Source organism: Lissotriton vulgaris, chromosome 4_1 (assembly GCF_964263255.1).
Source record: "Lissotriton vulgaris chromosome 4_1, aLisVul1.2, whole genome shotgun sequence".
Lineage (NCBI taxonomy): Eukaryota > Metazoa > Chordata > Amphibia > Caudata > Salamandridae > Lissotriton > Lissotriton vulgaris.
In genome coordinates this window covers 1,946,896,076-1,946,915,247 of record NC_141691.1, presented here as the reverse complement: position 1 = coordinate 1,946,915,247, position 19,172 = coordinate 1,946,896,076, and the positions used below count along the sequence as shown (strand labels likewise).

The window sequence follows — 19,172 nt, the reverse complement described above, 5'->3', positions numbered from 1 at the left end:
GGCGTTCATGATTGGAAGCATATCTTTCGTATTCATTGTTTTGTACTGGATTGAACTTTAGATTCAGCGTTTCTTTAATCTGACAATATATAATTTCTTCACCAGTTCACAGCATTTTCTTTATGACTTTTTTCACACCATCACCAGCAGGAATTTTTAGAAACTTGATAATCTTTTTGTCATCACTCTCTTCAAGTGCATCAATGAAAGCATCAGATGTCTCTTTCCACGCAGACCATCTGTCTCCAATATTTTGCTTTTCAGCAGTATTGAAAGGTAGCGGTGGTAGTTTAAGGAACACAGCAGCATTGTAGACCAGTGCGGAAATTACTGACACCATGAATGGTACCTGGTGGCTTTGGTATTTGCTATTTGTCTGTGAGAACTTGCGACGCACTGGCCTCCGTCTCATTTTTATTGAGAGCTGGAAACATGACTTTCTTCACAGCCATCTGAAACATTTCACTATTCCAAAAATCTTTCTTGGATCTTTATTCTTCAAACATCAACATGTCAATTCTTTACCATGCTTCTGTTGTCTTCAGTTGCTTTACAGCAGCTGGAGTTGCACTTTGAGTTCCCGTCCAAGAAGCATTGACTCCTACCTTCAACAGTGACACATGTGGCGCGCACAAGCAGTTTTCTTAGACCACAGCAACTATCTGGGGGAGCACGGTCGTTCTTCAGGTTACTTATTCCCTATATCGTCATCATTTGTAGCATCTTCCCAGTCTGGGCCCCCGCCAATAACCACCCCACACACTGAGCTTAGTATTACAAGTCTTTATTCTGCTGTGTGTAACTTTGAACACCACATTATAAAACAAGCTTTCATGGCTTTGTTCTCTGACACCTACTTCACAGTGGTACGGACTCTGTTCTAAAATATTGCAAGACACTACAGTGAAGTGAACGGGAACGAAGTGGAACCCTATTTCACTACCTTTATCTTTACTGGTAGACTGTTCCACAACTAAACAACTAGTTTTATGGTTCCCTTGCGCTCTCTTTATGCAGGAAAGTATTATTCGTTTTATGTAAATATTGTGCTTGCCACTCTTTGAACTTAATAGTTTCACTTGCACTGCTGCTGACCTACAAGTTATCTGAGCAGTGATCCATGTTGACCACCACACTCTGCATTCCATTATCCTCCCCTGCTTCACTCCCATATCATCAATAACAAGTCTACTCTTCCTAGTGCCTCCTAATTTTGTTGCAAAAAAGCCACAAAACGAGGAGGCAGGAACTGGAATATTTGACTGAATGGCAAATACAAGATGGCTCAACAAGTGCTGGCTGCTGGCATCCGGTGGTCCCTCCTCAGATCACCAGTTCGAATCCCACCAGTGCCAATGTAGGGCCTAAATCACAAAGGTAAACTTACACCTTTCTGTAAGGTTAGTATTTTTTTGGTATTCACAAACTACAAAGTTAATTTTACTAGAAATAATGTTACCACTGCAGAGATCTCTGCACATAAACAAATAGGACAGGCCTACCTTTTTATTTTCAGTGTCTTCTCCACGAGTGTCTAGTCATCATCACAGTTGTAAAACTACTATTAGTATGCTGGAATTAAAATTGTTACCTACAAGCTACACTGAGATCTTGACACCAGACTAGTATGCTTGATTTGTCTAATAATCACTGCACTTTTTTTTAAACTGCATCATAAAAAATTCAGAAAAAGTCATTGATTTGTAAGTGGTCTGCGTTTATCCAATGAGCATCCACTTACATTTCTCCTGTTCCCTATTTGAACATATTTTAAATCGTGGCACTTGCCACTTCTTGCCAGGTGCTTAAACACTTATATATTGTAATTGTAAATTTCATTTTTATAGCGCTTACTACCTCTGAAGAGGTGTTGAAGTGCTTTTCTACAAGTAGCACGCTACTACGGAACACAAAAAGGATTAGTGATGAATTAGTATTTGGGTTCAAAAGGATAGTGGAGGGATAGAAGAGGGAGGGGTTGGTATTTATATAGTGTTTGGTACCCCTGATGAGGCACCAAAGCACTTTCCAATGAGTAGCACGCTACTCCGGAAGCGCTATATAAATGAAAGGCACTTGCGCAATAGAGCAACTTCTTACCTTTCTTGCACTCCCTTATGTAGCTGTCTTTTCCTTCAGTAACTTCTCGGATGGAATGCTCTATGAATATCATTACTGACGGCTTCTCTTTACAAAGCCTGCTGCTGCACTGCTGGAGAAAGGCTGCCTTCCAGAGGCTTCATGCTATGTATTCCCTATCGAGTGTGTGGGTGGTACGATGCTGCGCGCGCGCCCATGTCGCTGTGCTTTGTACCACACCTTCCATGCCCTCTGCCAGTCTTTTTGCATCACCCAAGTCTGCAGGTATTAATTTTACAGCAGGTGACTCATTTTGCGAGGGACAGAAGTAGAATACCAATCACACACAGAAGGCAACGAACGCAGCCTCGCTTATCACTAGTTTGTAATTCTTGTGGGATGCTCATGGTTTTACTCTGGATTCAGTGGGTGAAGAGGGGATGAGGGGCTGCCTGTTTACCATGACGGTGGTGCCTTTGTAAACTGTGAAAAACAATTCTTGATTCATGCTGTGGTAAATTGGAAAAAAAAAGTCCAACAATTCCTTACTGTCTGATTAAGGAAGAGGTGGTTTAGTGGGTGGGTTGTTGCCCTAGAATCAGAAGACCTGGGTTCTAATCCCAATGTTTGTGGCCAAAGATCAAGTGACTGTGGCAAAGCACTCCACCTCCGAGAGATAGTGGCGGCACACTGGGGTAAACAGTGTTCCAGAAGGGTTCTCGGGCTCGTCTCTCATACAGGGGTCAGCCAAACAAGAATGCATAACAAGCGCATGGCTCCAGTGGCGGCTCCTCCACTATGGCAGAGGAGTATCACCCCTTGCTTTTAAGCACTGCGTAGTAGAAACATGAAATTATAGTAACTTTGCGTTATTATCATTTTATGCTTCGTGCTGCTTTGCGGACTTGTTGCTCTGCTCGTGGAGCAGGGAGGAGTAGTTTTCCAACACCTAAGTGCACAGTGAAGGTTTGGTCAGCCCCCTCGGGACGTCCAAACCAGTCATGCGCACTTTCCCGTTCGCAATGCAGGCTGCATTACAGCCTGCGTGGAGAACATTCCCAGACCCCATTCCCTGGTTGTGTCGAGTCAGGATGTGCAAAATCAATCACAACGCTGTATTGCAGCATTGTGATTGGTCAGGGGAGCCTGGGTGCTTACCAATCACAAGGTCAAAATAGATGCAGCTTAAAATTGTTCCCCTATCTAAAATGCCCAGAAGGTGGCAGCACTGCATTGTCACTGTTTTTGGAAATGAGAGTCAGCCACTGAGATACATCGTATGTGCCAGACTGGCTAGGAAACCGTCTGTTGCCCCTGTCCAATGCTCACTTTTTGCTCAGATGGGGATGTTACACAAAAGTTTGAAGAAGGCGCTGCAGTCTAGACATCAAAATCTGGGCAAATTTCATATCTCTCAGTCATTTTGCATAATAGTGTGTGGGCAACCCACAACCACACGCCTGGTCTTTACCTCCCGCCATATTTCAAGTGAGCAGGGGTTTCTTCTCAGGCAGCAGAAAACCTGTGATGTCATTGGACCTTTTGGATCCAACTTCATAGGTAGTCAGGATAGGAACCACAGCACCAGACCACTTTGTTCGGGGTTCTCTATGGCTAGCACCTTGAGTACATGATGTTTACAGCTTTTTAGCACACAGCACCTTCACACAGACTTCCTTCATGAGGCACGTAGAAGTTCACCCGGACCAGGTCAGGAAACTGGCGACCTCAGATTTGAAAGGAAGGCCTGGACACAGACATTGAGAAAAGAAGGGAGAAACCCTAATGCTCTGAATAGGGACAACAGTTAAAGAAAAATCCCTATTCAATTTGTATACGTTTTTGGATCATGGGCTACATACAACACTTTGAATTATATATTCAATTATACGGTGCACAATGGGGAAAGTCAGCAATACTTTTAAAGACAAAAACAAGCTAAATGGGACAGTATAAAAATGTATTCAGTTTAACACAATAATCACATTTCAGGTTAAAAACTTTTCATGTTTAAAATACAATATCCAATAATATACATCACAAGAAAACAAAGTCGACGCAGCGTTTCGGTGAAATGTTATTCTTTCTCCTTCTTCAGGACAGTTTTCTTTAGTAGTAGGTTTCTAGAAGTGTATTTCAATAGAAACTGGAGAAAGAAGTATTTCTCTTGCTGGGCCAATTAATGTGTGCATACTGAGCGGGGGCAAAGGGCCTGAGCAGAAGTGGCCTCACTTGTTTTCAGGTGTTTATAAAACTTGGCTGAAGCAGTGTTTTGCAGAAATGCAATGTTCAAATGTGGGCCACTTTTTTTAGCCTTCCCAGGCCAATTTCTAATCCCAATCCAACCCTGGCACAACACTACTCCCACTTCTGCTTTAAAATAGAGGTCACATGTCAGGTGGCACCACAATTTTCCTGACAGTGCTTTCTGAGCTCGAATCCAAGCTGTAAGTTGATGAATATAGGGCTAGGGCGTTTTCTCCACTTAGAACCCGAAATCCATCCAATGCAAACCTGTTCAGCCCAATCTGCTTCAAAAGGTTCCAGCTTCATCTGCTAAAATTGTCACAGGAGCCCAGGCTGTGCATGAGAAGCTCTGGGTCTAATGGTACATTAATCTCTGTTTAAATTGTATCTTATATAGCGCCTACTATCCCTGATTGTGTTTTCAGCTCTATTGACTAACATTTGACCCGGTAGTGGATTATGGTCTTCCAGGGCTTTAAGTGGGAAAACAAAACTGGGGGTCTCTCAAAGGGGCGTGGCCGATGCAAATAATTGTGTGGCTTAAAAACACTCAGGATAAAAATCTGTGCTTAGCATAGTGTGCCACCCGTCTGTTATTTTTGCCATTTCTATCATTGCATGCAGATAACACTACAACAAGTAGAATTACATCTACAACAAGCCAGGACTATTGGCTTTGCCAATGGTTGCTAGTTGAATAAGATAAATAAGCAACAACACTGGCGTTGTTGTATATAACATTGAAAATGCTTCAGTTCTGACATGATCAGACTGTGAAAGAATTATAACAAGTCTCTTTGAAGTAACATCAAAGTCAGTGAAGGGTGGCACTGCTGCAGAGTTATTATTTTTTTTCACTCTGAGAGCGAGGGCAAAAATAGAGAGCCGGATCGAGACTTGTTTCGGCACCTGTGTTTAGGAACTGCCAGTGCTGAGCACCGGCAGGACCCGGCCCACTTAAAGCCCTGCGGTCTTCTCTTTTCTTTCTGGCCATTATGTGTCCGTTCTCTCTGCAGCTTGCCCCAGATGTCATTCAGGATTTTTTTTAGAAATAAGGATATACTCACCACCCACCCCTATGCCTCCCTAGGTGTATATATTCCGTACTTGATAAACACATGTCTCTTCATCATCATCACCCTGCAGCGGGTGCTGTCCCGCGCCCCAACCACTTTGGTGCTAATGCTGTTCTTGTGCAGGTGTGCGTGGCCAGGCGCTTCCAGGTGAGGGGTGTGGTTTGCATCTAAGTAATTCCTGCTAGGCCCCTGTGCGCCTTATATTAGCATCAGTTATACAAGCAGTGCTCACGTCAAATGTCCCTGTCAGTGAAATCAATGAATGTCAGCAGTAGGAGTCTCGGCTAAAATTGGGCTTGAAAGGCCAGCCAGTTGCCAGTTGCGTTGCAGGGGTGGGCGGAGGAGGGTGGTCCGCCCCGGGTGGCAAGAGCTTTGGGACAGGGCTTGAGTCTGGGGTACACGCAGTTACATGGCGTCCCCACTCTTTTTACAGGGTGGACGCCGTCCCCCCCTGCCAAGAGGTTGGGCCCCACAGAAATATGCAAAACTTGTTCCGGTGTAATTTTCAGACACCGGGACACGTTCAGAAGCGCATGCCCGTTGCCTGTTTTCCATTCCCAGCAGCAACGTGCAGGCAGAGAGGGAACCTTTTTTCACCACCAGATGGGCCGCAGTTAAGGGGCCATCCGGCCTTCTTTTGTTTGTAGATGCTGGCTGGGGCCGGCTGGAACCTTACAATTAAACGTAAAAGCCACAGAGGGAAACAAACGCACACAGCTTGCCTTCTCTTCACAGGTACTTAACCCCTTAAGTGCTGATGACGGAACCGCTCCGTCATCAGCTGCGGTGGCGCTGTGTTGATGACGGAGCGGTTCTGTCATGGCCCGCCCGCCGCTCATGCGCGGCGCGAATTCCGCGCCTGCGCGGAGCGTTCTATTGAGCGGGCGGGGCCATGACGGAACCGCTCCGTCATAAGCACAGCGCAACCGACGCTGGTGATGGAGCGGTTCCGTCACCAGAATGCGCCCGCCGCTCTTCCGCCCCGCCCCCTTAGCACTGCGGCGGAATAGCCGCCCCAGTGAAGGGGTTAAGAGAAGCATGCTTTTTGCCGTTGTTCTGTCCCTGTATATAAATGCAGACACTGTAAGGCTGTCAGATGAGTTAGTCTGTCCCAGTATTTGCACAAATCATTTAAGTAGCACTATTTTATTTCTTTTATAGCTCTACATCGTGACGTCATGAGGTAATTTGCATATTGTCTTACTTGGTCAGTCCCCCCACTTCATTTTATAGGACATGTGCTCTGCTTTGGGGTTGGCGGCCTCACCCCTCCTCTTACCTGCGGCCGTCGCGGGAGAATCGCCAGCATACCCTATCCCCGCCCCCCCCACACCCCCCCTCTTGCAGTCAGCAAAAGGCTGAGGCCGGCTCTGTCAGACTCGGGTTAGTGCCACTGTGTTTGCGTTATTTGGCGCCCCTGCCCTGGCAGATAAATCTCAGAGATGAAAAAAAGCGAAACCCCGATTGCGCCGTAATGTAATACCCTGACACGAGGCTTTTTTATGGACCTCTTTAGAACCACAAATTATGTTTTTTCGGCCTTCGTTTCTAGCTGTTTAGTGCCTGCGGTGCGTGTATTTTATCGCAAATACCAGCACAAAGGCAGAGGTTATTAAGGCAGCGGCACTTTCAAAACCCTACTGCTTTCAAGGGAGATTTATTTCTGTGGCGTGACAGATGCACGTGGGCGCAGTCCGGACTAGATCAATTTTTATTAATGAACCTTGACTACAGCCTGCACCCCCCATCAGAATATAGAGCTCTCTCGACGCTCATAAAATGGCTGCTTGTATTTTACTGGTTGCAGGACTATTTCCCCATAGTCCTCTCACCCAGGGCATCAGGGAGTAGCTGATACTACAGCAAATAAAGTTCAAAACGTGGTTGTTGGTTGCTTTCACAACTAGTTCAATCACATTTATTCATCATGATTTATTCTCTTCAAATATATCCATGTTGTATTCACATATATATTCTTTTCTCTTTCAAATTATAGTTTTTGTTATCCCCAATTTTATCACTTCCAATGCATTTCGGTGCCCTTCGCACCTTCATCAGGGAAACCTGCGAAATTACAAAACAAAACTTGCTTCAACCTGTCCAGTTTACATAAGCAAACAATAATAACACAATTCAGCGTTTAAGATATAGCGGTAGTTACAAACTGCTAATTTCTACTGTGAAATTCATCTATGCGCACTGTCTCCAAGGCGTTCAGGACTTGTTTGCTGTCATATAGTACGACAGCAAACAAGTCCAATATGGAATGAGTTATCCCAACGCATTCAATATGGAACTTCTTACATACAACCTGAAACCACACTTATTTGTTAGAAGTCCCATATGTAATATGTTATACCAACCTATTCCATATGGGACATCTTACATACAACCTGTGACCACGCTTATTTCCCATCAAAGCCTTGAAAAAGTCACTGCATGACCAAAACACGTGTCGGCTGTTGTCTGGCCTTACTGTCTGGACCTTATACTAGTTCTCAAACACTGAATGAGTGCTATGGTTTCCTTAAAAAAAAATTGTACATATTGGATCGATTGTTCCTATGTGAAGCCAAACCTTTGGTAGTAAGGTGTCGGTTAGCCATAAGAGGACCATCCTGAATACAATTTCCATTACTAATGTACTTTACTCACTGTAATTATTAGTCTCTTATTAGTTGTGATAACTAAACCACAGCTACCTTTTGCCTTCATTAGCATTAAGTGAGCGATGAATATTCTAATGCAATGAACTAAATCGTAATAGAAAAAGTCTCCAGCCAATGGCTTAAAGAGGCAGGTTGGAAAAGCCAATGATTGAAAGGGGCAGGCCCACTTCCGACTCTGTATAAAGTTAGTAATAGGTCTACTGTACAACACCATCAAAAAACCCTGTTCTAAAACTGTCCTTAAATTGTTAGTATTGTGTTCCAGACTGATTGCGAAGTATCTTGTGGTAATTAATATAACCATCTAAGCCGTTCGTGCTAGATTATTGTTATTATCGGTTCGCTCAACTGCCATGGGGTGTATAATTAGTAGAAAACTACTATTACCATATTAATTAATTAAATCACAGCTTCTGGTATTGCAGGCTATCTCCTAACAAGGCATAGCTCCCTGATTGGTTCTTTTAATAAACTTGTCACAGTAGTCAATAGCATTGCTCACTATTTATGTTGGTGACAGCATGTTTCAGCTATTGAGGTGATAAAGCTTCCTTCATCAGGGCACATTACTGCATGCTTCACTCAACATTCTTATTGCAAGGATTAATGCGTGTCTACATGCTAGATGCAGGGATCAGCAAGTTGAAAGGGGTGTGCAGGATCGCCCCATCTTTTGAAAAGAGAAAGAACTTTGATTTCATTTTAGGTTTTTTTCTTCAGCAACATAAATGCGTTTTTCTTAGTTGGTTGGTGAGGTACATGTAAGCTTTCGACATTCTTTTGTTTATGTTTTATGCTCTGGTGTAGAAAATGAATGTTATTTTTTATTTACTCTTCTTAAGCTATTATTAGTTTTTCTTTTCATAGTTTATCATTTGGTTATCCTTTTCCTAACAGTCAAACTGTAAAAACCCTTTTGAGTGGTATTTCCCGATTCAGATGTAGGCCCAGCTTTACTTTTCTGGGATTTCTTCACAGCCACTAGGCTGTGTTTGTGCAGCGCCAGCAGTGCAGAAGAAAGAAGCGCGGGTTTTGTTGCAGAGAAGGCAAGATACACCTAGAATTTTCTTTACCGTTTATCGTACGTGGTTTTAGAATGTGCACGGGGCACTGCAAAGCTACACGGCACTCCTTTTTTAATCAGACAATTTTATATAGCGCCTGCCGGACCAGGGGTGAGCGAGTGCTTTACAAAAGGAACGCACGATGTAATATCACCAATGTGGAAAAAAACAGGATGGACATGCACAGGGAGGGTTATAAGAAGTAAAGCGGTCTTCTGCTAGCTGCTTAGTGACCTTAGGGTTCTGATTGAGATAGCCTGGGTTGGACCTGCCTGTCGAGCACTCAGCCATGGGCTGGCCTTGCCGGTCGGTGGGAGGGCTGGTTTTTAGCAGTTTGTGGGCCTGTTTTATGGCCAGGTGGGCCGTTTTTTCCCTGTTTATTTCTTTGATATTATCACAAGCATAACACAAAAGAGCGCAGTTTCCCTTACCTTGTGAAATGCCTATCTCCCGTGCATTTACAAGTTTAAAATTAGCCTTATTTGCATATGTGGGTAACTTTTTAAGCTATTTGATTCGCTAGTGGGGGCCACTTTCATTATGGTGATCCTAACCTATTTTATGTCCAAAAGGAACAAATGATGTACGCAATGCTTAACAATGCATACATTCACCCCAGTCACAAAGATCTGGGTTTAATCCATTGTTCTTTTGCTCCCCAAGCCACCCCAGTTTGGACCCAGCCATTTGCAAATCAGTCTTGACCCTGTTCCTTAAGGGAACAGTCCAGCCTGAACTGCCAAGCCAGGTTCTCCCTAGACCGAAAACAAGCATCCTGGGACAAGTTTCTGGACATCACCCCTCATCAGCCAGGCGAACTTCAATCCAGTTTCCGGTCCAGGGAAGGCATGGCTTGGCAGTTCGGGCTGGACTGTTCCCATGAGGCACAGGGTCAGACTGATTTGCATATGGCCATGTCTGAACTGGGGTGGTGTGTAGTGCAATAAAACGATGGATTTAGGCCCAGATCTCTGTACTGGGGTGAATGTATGACATTGTTCTGCATTCTGTCCATCAACTGTAGTTTTCGAACTTCAATCCAGTGGCGCAGTGAACACGGGACCCACGTCTGGGCATACCCTTCTCACTTAGAGCGACAAAAGCAAAAGGAACAAATGCTGGGTGGAATGCTGAATAATGAAAACAATGTTTGCATTGTTCAGTCCATCCAACCCACGACAACCGGACGGTGAGAGTCCCCTATACTGTGCATCAGACGGCTAGTTCAAATAAATTCTTAGGTGTATAATAGGTCTGACCCCACGCTCAACTCCCAATTGGTCCACCGTCACCCACCTCTATATTGCCACATATACCATCAATATAGAAGGAGCGTAACAATTTCTAAAGCAATGATGATGTCCCGGCAAGGGACGAAACGCGTCGGCTGTTGAGTTCAATGTAATTTTGAAAAGTTTGCTGATATTGATGAATATCCACAATAAATAACAAGAAGCACAAAATATCCGACTGGAAGATTTTGTTTCGAGACTCAATATTAAGAAAGAAAATTGAATAACAAATTGTTATATATAATTGCTTTAGAAATTGTTACACTCCTTCTATATTGATGGTATATTGTTCAGTCCATCATTTGTTCCTTTTTATTTTTGTCCAAGTCCGACCCAGGAGATAGTGCTGGAGCACAATTTGTTCCAGATGTTTTTTTAAAGGTTCAAAGGATGAATTGGTGCAAATTGTGGGAGGAATCGAGAACCGGATTCTCAGGTTTTTCCCTGAAAAAGAACCTGCAGTAGTTCTTCGTTTCTTGACACTAGGAGATTATAGGAGCACAGATTCAGCACTATGCAAGGGGTGACTGCTCCATGAGGCCGTGATGTGTTTCCCAGGTATCTGGGGCGCGCCACTGTGCTTGCCTCAGTGAGTTATGCAGGCTGCTATATGCCCCAGTCACGACCTGCCCTGGTCGGTGACTGCCTTCTGTTTTTCACAGCATCAGAAACGTACACCTTTCCTCCCATTCCTTATTTTTTGGCACCTGAAGGACAAGAAGGATCATCGAGATAAATGAATGAGCGATGGCACTCAGACACAACATAACTTGTGGCATGACTCGACATATATATGACATGTTATTATCATTGGATCCTGCTGTATCAGTCTGATAAAAGGTCATGGCATCACCTGGGTCCCTCAGGATTCTGAATGCATCTCAGAGAGTGAATGTGCGGCGCCTGCTTGAACAGTACATGACACACCATCTAGGGTCCACAGGCGGCCATGTGAGTCTAGCATTGATGGAGTTCAGGAACTAGAACCAAGATTGGGTTAACGCTTTGCAGCCCCTTTGAGTAAGATATTGGACTCACCTGTAAGTTGCATTTTCATATATAAATGGAGCAATAAAGTAGATGTCTGTTAATTATGTATAAAATGACTTTGTTTTACTGACACAGCTGCTTAATAAACTATTTAAATCTTGCAAAGTAGCTATTTGCATAGGAAGGCCCATCTCTTGCTGTCCCGCTGGGTAATGGATCTGTTCTTTGTTGTTCACCTAGCAGAAGCTTTGGGTTATTCAAGTGCAGCATGCCAAGGTTACTGGAGCAGAAATGCAAGAACAGCAAAGTCCTCATGAATGGTTTATTTCCCCTCTACAGATGTGCTGGTGGATGGCAAGCCCTGTGACTGCGATGTCGTGGCAGACTGCAAGGTTGGGGACCCCATCAATTTGGAGGTGCGGCTGACCAACCGCAGCCAGGGCACGGTGGGCCCTTTCGCACTCACCATCATCCCGTACCAGGACTACCAGAATGGAGTGCACAACTACGAGCTTCACGACACGGTCACCTTTGTGGGGTCCAACACCTTCTACATTGATACAGTGAGTATTCAGCAATGTATGAAGCTGACCTTCGATGCTACTGCGTGGCATTCTGTCTCCTGCTCAGCACAGGTCACAATAGAATGGATAAAATAAACTAGGCCTGTAGATAGTTTATGTGACTCCCAAATAGAAGGAAAAAGTGAGATATTTTGATTGTCAATTGATTTCCCTCATACCACTCACCAGACATCTATAGTCGGCTTCCCAGAGCCCTCTCAAACCAACTCCCCAGCATCTAAAGTTGACTTCCCAGAATTCTCCTATACAACCAGGTCAGACACCCAAGGTTGGCTTTCTCGAACCCTTTTCTGCCACCTGCCCAGGCATCCCAGGTTGACTTCCCAGAAACCTCTCGTACCACCTGCCCAGACACCCCAGGTTGACTTCCCAGAATCCTCATACCAACTGACCATTCATCAAAAGTCGAGTTTCAGAATCCTTTCATATCACTGGATAAGATGCCTAAGGTTGACTTCCTCAAATCCTCTCCTACCACCTGCCGAGACATTGAAGGTCAGCTTCCCAGAACCCTTTCATACCACCTGAAAGACACCTGAGGTTGTTATCCCAGACCTCTTGTAACTCTTTGCTTTTTCTCCTATGTCTGGAAATCATCTTCAGAACGTTTCGGTTACACCTGAAGATTCAGCCCTTACGCAGAGCAGGCAATTTGTTCCCCCATCTTCAACATTTTGAGAGCTTACAACGATCCAGTTGCGCTTTACAAAAACAAAAACATCTTGAAATAGATACTGCAAAGTGTACCTGGTTTTTTATTTGAATGCATCATACATAACATGCGAGTGGACATGTCATCATGCTGCAAGTCTTTTGCTGCACTTTTTTCTTGTTAGCTTGTGGGACAGTGTGTAATGTTATGGGCCACTTTTCACACTCTGCATGTGGCATGTTCACATTCTCGCTAATCTTTCATTTACAATAGTAAAAAAAAAAATGCCTTTCAGGCCTCTGTGGGCCCTTTCACACCAAGGACGCGCCTGAACTTGGTGGGAGCTGGTTCGCGGCTGTGGCGGTGCTTGTGGGCTCGCTTAGCATTTTACTGCGTTGCATATTTTAAAACAGTTACTTGTCATTTCTTCACCTGGCTGCTGCTTCCTCACTCCTACCGCCGCTCCCCTAGCCCCGGTCCGGCACGGCTGAGTGCCGCTTGATCCGGAGGGCTGACGGGGTTGCGGCCGCCATCTTGGAGGGGCAGAGCATTCCCTAGGGTAGCGCTCTAGTTACCGCGCACTTAGGCCACAAAAGCGACGCCCCATGCGCACGCGCAGCGGACGCGCCTGAACTTGGTGGCAGCTGGTTCGCGGCTGTGGCGGTGCTTGTGGGCTCGCTTAGCATTTTACTGCGTTGCATATTTTAAAACTGTTACTTGTCATTTCTTTACCTGGCTGCTGCTTCCTCACTCCTACCGCCGCTCCCCTAACCCCGGTCCGGCACGGCTGAGTGCCGCTTGATCCGGAGGGCTGACGGGGTTGCGGCCGCCATCTTGGAGGGGCAGAGCATTCCCTAGGGTAGCGCTCCAGTTACCGCGCAACTAGGCCACAAAAGCGACGCCCCATGAGCACGCGCAGCGGACGCGCCTGAACTTGGTGGCAGCTGGTTCGCGGCTGCGGCGGTGCTTGTGGGCTCGCTTAGCATTTTACTGCGTTGCATATTTTAAAACGGTTACTTGTCATTTCTTTACCTGGCTGCTGCTTCCTCACTCCTACCGCCGCTCCCCTAGCCCCGGTCCGACACGGCTGAGTGCCGCTTGATCCGGAGGGCTGACGGGGTTGCGGCCGCCATATTGGAGGGGCAGAGCATTCCCTAGGGTAGCGCTCTAGTTACCGGACACCTAGGCCACAAAAGCGACGCCCCATGCGCACGCGCAGCGGACGCGCCTGAACTTGGTGGCAGCTGGTTCGCGGCTGCGGCGGTGCTTGTGGGCTCGCTTAGCATTTTACTGCGTTGCATATTTTAAAACTGTTACTTGTCATTTATTTACCTGGCGGCTGCTTCCTCACTCCTACCGCCGCTCCCCTAGCGAAGGCGCGCCAAAGGCAAGCCCGTCTGCGCCCGTCCGCGGCCGGCCGGGTCAAGGGGCACCTTACTATGCCCAATTTTTATCTTACTCTTCTGACGAACTTCCCTGTTACCAAAGCCATGGTACCCTTAGCGCTGCCTCAGCGTCCACTATTTCCAGCCTCGGCCTTGCTCGGCCCCAGTCTGTTCCTCCCATTGCTCCCACCTGGTCCCTCCCCTTACCCTTGCCCCCCCTTCTCATTAGAACCTGGCCAGCCTTCAAGGCCAGTGACCGCTATTTTGGCTTATCTTTTAAATACTAGATCAGCTGTGAAACACCAATTACAACTTTTTGATTTCTTGGATTGCCACAAACCGGATCTTTTATTTTTAACAGAAACCTGGTTCTGTCCAGATTCCCTTCCCAACATCCTCGCATCACTACCCTCCACTTACTATGCCTTACGGGCCGATCGACCGCCGGGCAAAGCAGGCGGAGGCTTTGCTCTGATTGTCCGGTCGGACTTCCACTTGCAAATTCTCTCCTGTCCGGTCATCAAGGGAACTGAGTGCTTGGTGATGCGATCCGCCTCTTTTCAAACCCCCATCACTTGTGTCCTTGTTTACCGTCCACCAAACGCTGCCCCCCACTTTTTAACTGAGTTCGACGAACTACTGGCCACATTAACAGTCAACAATTCTTCTGTGTTAGTTCTTGGCGACTTTAACTTTTGGCCTTCTGATCCTGCGGAAGACGCAGCATCTAGGAACTTTACAGACTCCCTTCTTAGCTTAAATTTCACTTCCCACGTGTCCGCTCCCACTCACATTAAGGGTCACGTCTTAGACCAAATCTGGTCATTGAATATTCCGGTCTCCCTCCCTACCATTACACCCTGTCTGTGGTCTGACCACTTTTTGATCTCGTTCACTTTAGACCTTCACCGGCCTAAGCGCCCAGCCCTCCCCAGGAATGTCTGGGCCCGTAATTGGAACAGGGCTGATATTCCTGCCCCCTGTCTCTCTCTTCAAAACTCCTACCCGGCCCTGGAGGAACTCCCACCGTCTTCCCAAGCCACCGCTATTAATGACTGGCTATCCAGGTCCTGTAATCAGGTAGCTCCTCTGAAACGCGTTGCTGTGAAACGTGCTCACAATGTCAACAAATGGTTCACCGAAGAACTTAAGGGAAAGAAGCTAGCTGCCCGCCAGGCAGAACGCGCATGGAGGCGCTCCTACTGCCCAACTTTAAAAGCTCACTACTCGCTTATGCTTAACGCATATAAAAGCGCAATCCTTTCAGCCAAGACTCAGTATTTCTCTGATAAAATACTCTCATCGGGAAATCAGTCTAGAGAAATTTTCTCTACTGTTCATGAGCTGGCCCTGTCAGACAGAACCTCCCTAAAACCTTCCCCTTCCCAAGCCCTTTGCGACTCCCTAAACAACTTTTTTGTGGAGAAAATCGAAGCCATTAAGGCCAACATACCCCCCCCCCACTTCCCCCGGCCCCTGAACCTCCTCCCAATAGGTTTCATTTAGATCACATCCCTCCACTGACCAGAGAGACGTTATCTTCTCTGGCGGTGAAAGTCAAATCAGGCTCTCCTTCCGATGTTTGTCCAGCGCCCATCCTGAGAGGCTTGCCCTTTTCCTCCCTTGGCATTCCTGAACGATTCTCTCGGGAACGGTACAGTCCCTGATCTTCATAAATCAGCCATAATCATTCCCTTACTGAAAAAACCTGGTGCTGACCCTGCTTCCCTCACTAATTACAGCCCTATTTCCCTTCTCCCCTACTTGGGAAAAATTCTGGAATGTCACTTTCGCCTCTGTCCTCAGTTCCTTTGTGGAGGACAGTGGCTACTTGGCCTCTTGCCAGGCTGGATTTCGCCCCCGCCACTCTACCGAGAGGGTCGTGGTCTCGGTCCTGGACAGCTTCTTAGATGTGTCCGCTGCCTTTGACACGGTTGATCATTCCATCCTTCTCACCCGTGTCAGGGCAGTGGGCATCAGTGGGTCTCCCCTGGCTTGGCTTACCTCCTTCCTGAGGGACCGCACCCAGGCCGTCCATCTAGAAGGGTTTTCTGCTCCCCCACGCAAGGTGCAGTGTGGTGTCCCCCAAGGTTCCTCCCTCTCTCCTCTTCTATTCAATCTCTATATCTTCCCTCTTATTTCTGCTCTACAACAACTGGAGGTCACTGTCTTCAATTATGCAGATGACCTCCAGTTGATCTTCAACCTCTCGCATTCTCCTGAATCTATCTTTAATTTCCAATCAATTATGATCTTTATCAGGGATTGGATGAATTTTAACCACCTCAAACTCAACCCAGACAAAACTGAGCTGGTTTTGACTGGTGGTGCATCCAGTCCCTGGACCCCTATGTTTTGGCCCCCTTCACTTGGTCCCCCCCCTTACCTTCTCATTCTGTCAAAACACTTGGGATCACGTTAAACCAAAACCTTACCTTGCACTCTCAGATCAGTATGGTGGTGTCTTCCTGCTTCTTCACTCTTCGCACTATTAGGGAAATCTCTAGATTTTTCTCCCTTCCCGCCCTTAAACTCATCATGATGGCAATGGTTTTATCACGGCTGGACTATGGTAATATCTTGTACAACGGCGTTCTGGCTTATGCTCTCCGACGCTTACAGCTGGTTCAGAACCAAGCGGCCCGTCTCATTCATGGTCTCCCTAAATTCCATCATGCTACCTCTGTATTGAAGAACTTGCTTTGGTTGCCCATTAGGGAGCGAGCCCTCTTCAAACTGGGCTGTACTGCGTTTCAGGCCCGAGCTGGAACTGCCCCAGCCTTCATAAACTCGGCAATCTCCAGCTATACACCAGTCAGAGAACTCCGCTCCTCCTCCCAGTCCCTTCTCTCCGTTCTTCGTTTCAGGAAAAAGAGGATGGGGGGGGTGAAGTTTGCGGTCCTCGGCCCTACCTTCTGGAACTCCCTCCCTCTCAATATCCGATCCATCCCACTTTACCCTGACTTTCGCAAGGCCTTAAAAACCCATCTTTTTCTGCAAGCATTCCCAGCCTAGCTTTCTCACAGCTACCACCCAGGTTCTAAAGTCCGCCAGCGCCAAGAAACCGCTAGGTAAATGCGCGTTTTATAAGTGTTTTTAAATTCAAATTCAAATTCAAATGTGGTCTTAATCCAGGTGAAAATAAATAGGAGCAATTCCATCTGTTGCGGGTGACCTTCTGTCTCCCTCCCGATTTATTTTTTATTGCACACTTGTTTATGACTTTTCTCCCCCGAGCACACTTCTGAGGAATGAATTCTTATGGCATAGCTGCAAACTGTCCCGTTTTTACCACGACAAACCAGCAAGTTGGAGATTGTCCCTGGTAATTCACTACCCGGGACAGTCCCAGCAATTGCACTTCGGAGAGAGACTTGCAGGGCTTTGCGATGGAAATTTCAAACTTTAGGCCAATGCAGCTGAGTTGGAAAAATTCTCATATGCAGCCGAATGGGAGAATTTTTCGGATTCAGCTACTTTGGCCTTAAGTTTGAAATTACGTCTCAATTCCCTGCAATTCTCGCTTTGAGTAGACCCTATAATCTGCGCTATAACAAATAGGCGGAGTTAAATTATGCTAATTATGTGAGTTGGGTGAAGTGGGTGGAGCCTTGGGGCAGTGGGTGTGGTACATTTTCAAATTGATAGCTGTGCTGCAAAGTGTCCCTGGAATTTTTTTTCCAAATGTTGGCAACTATGTCATGGTCCGTTATTAGATCTCACCAACTAGACAGTACATGTGCTGTCTGTTGTTAGCTGTATGGTTAGCTTACAGTGGGGAATGTTTACCATTGGCTGCCTTCATTATTACTCTTATTCGCATGCTTCTTATTCGTTAGCTTGTGTGAGCTTTCCTTCCTCTTCTTATCCCTCCTCTGGAGCATGGTTGCATTACTTGTGTCCTTCCCCTACTAATTTCTTCAGTCACTACTTTTTTACTTTTTGTTGAAACACTCCACAAGAGTTCATGTGTTATCCAGCTGTCTTCCTAGTGTGTTTCGCTACCCCCTTTAGCAATCTCCATTGTGATTCTCTCTTGGCAATTTGGTACCCCTCACCTGCGCCCTCTTAGGTCTCGCTTGTTTACTGTTTCTTCCCGCTTCATCTTGTGCTCTCTACCCATTAGTTTGCTTCCCTTCCCACTCCCTCCATATTCCTTCTCCCCGCCCCAGCCCTCTATGTTGCTTCTGCTCTGTCCTGTGTTTTGCTCCCACAGCCTCCTGGTGCTCCCCCACCCCGTCCTCCATGATTCCCCGCCATCCGTACTGCTTCCATCCCAACCTCTAGCCATGTTTCTCCTTTGCATTTAACTTCTAGAGAAGCTGAGTTGTCAACTCCGCGTCTGTCGTTGGCATTGTGTTTGCCGGAATAGCGTTGTGGTGTCTACTTAGATGCCACCCTTGCGTGCTGACATCAGTTCTTTCTTTTTCCACACCAGCCAGCGGAGATCCTTTTCCCTTAGTAATTTTTTGATTAGTGATTTTTTGACTTTTGTCAACTTCTTTTTCGAGTCGTGCATGGAGGGATATCCCATCGTCGGACCGGCTTCACGCCTTTTGACTCCTGTCACAAGCTGATGTCAGTCACGGACCCACATCTTGTGTGTCTGTGGTGCCTGGAGCGCAACCACGACCCAAAGTTGTGCTCCGGCTGTCGGGCCATGAACCCGAAGTCTTTGCGTTAGCGGTCCCGAAAGCTTCTGGAGGCCCGACAGTCAGATTTGCACCGCTCGAAGTCCCAGTCAAGAGGGAGGTCACAGAACCAGTCGCGGTTGTCACCATCATCACTCCTCATCGGTGTCTTCGTCATTGGGTAAGTCGAAGCACAAGCAGAAGGCGAAGAAGCATTGTCGCTCTTCACCTTCTCCCTGTCTGTCGGCCGACGCGTTGCGGTACGCGGAAGGCCATCGTCCTGTGGCTCCGCCTGCAGAGCCTACTGGGCCGGCTCCAAGCTTCCCTCCCTTCCCAGGGTGTCTCCTGCCCAGTTTTGTGCATTTTATAAAGCTCTCCACTCCATTTTTGGGCAGCCGGACTCTGCTGGCGCACCTCTGGGTCACGCAGACTCGGCTGGGGGCTCTAGGCCTTTGATGCCAGCGGCTCTGGCACCGGCACCGCAGGGCCTCCAGGGATCCAGG

General features: G+C 46.6%; 1 protein-coding gene across 1 annotated transcript in view; it reads left to right on the top strand.

The window, feature by feature from the left end:
• TRAPPC9 (trafficking protein particle complex subunit 9) overlaps positions 1-19,172 on the top strand; it is a 2,581,727-nt gene that overhangs the window by 2,518,098 nt on the left and 44,457 nt on the right. The window contains exon 22 of the mRNA XM_086966259.1: positions 11,757-11,980. Within this exon, the coding sequence (XP_086822385.1) occupies positions 11,757-11,980 (224 nt within the window). The remainder of the gene's footprint in view (positions 1-11,756; positions 11,981-19,172) is intronic.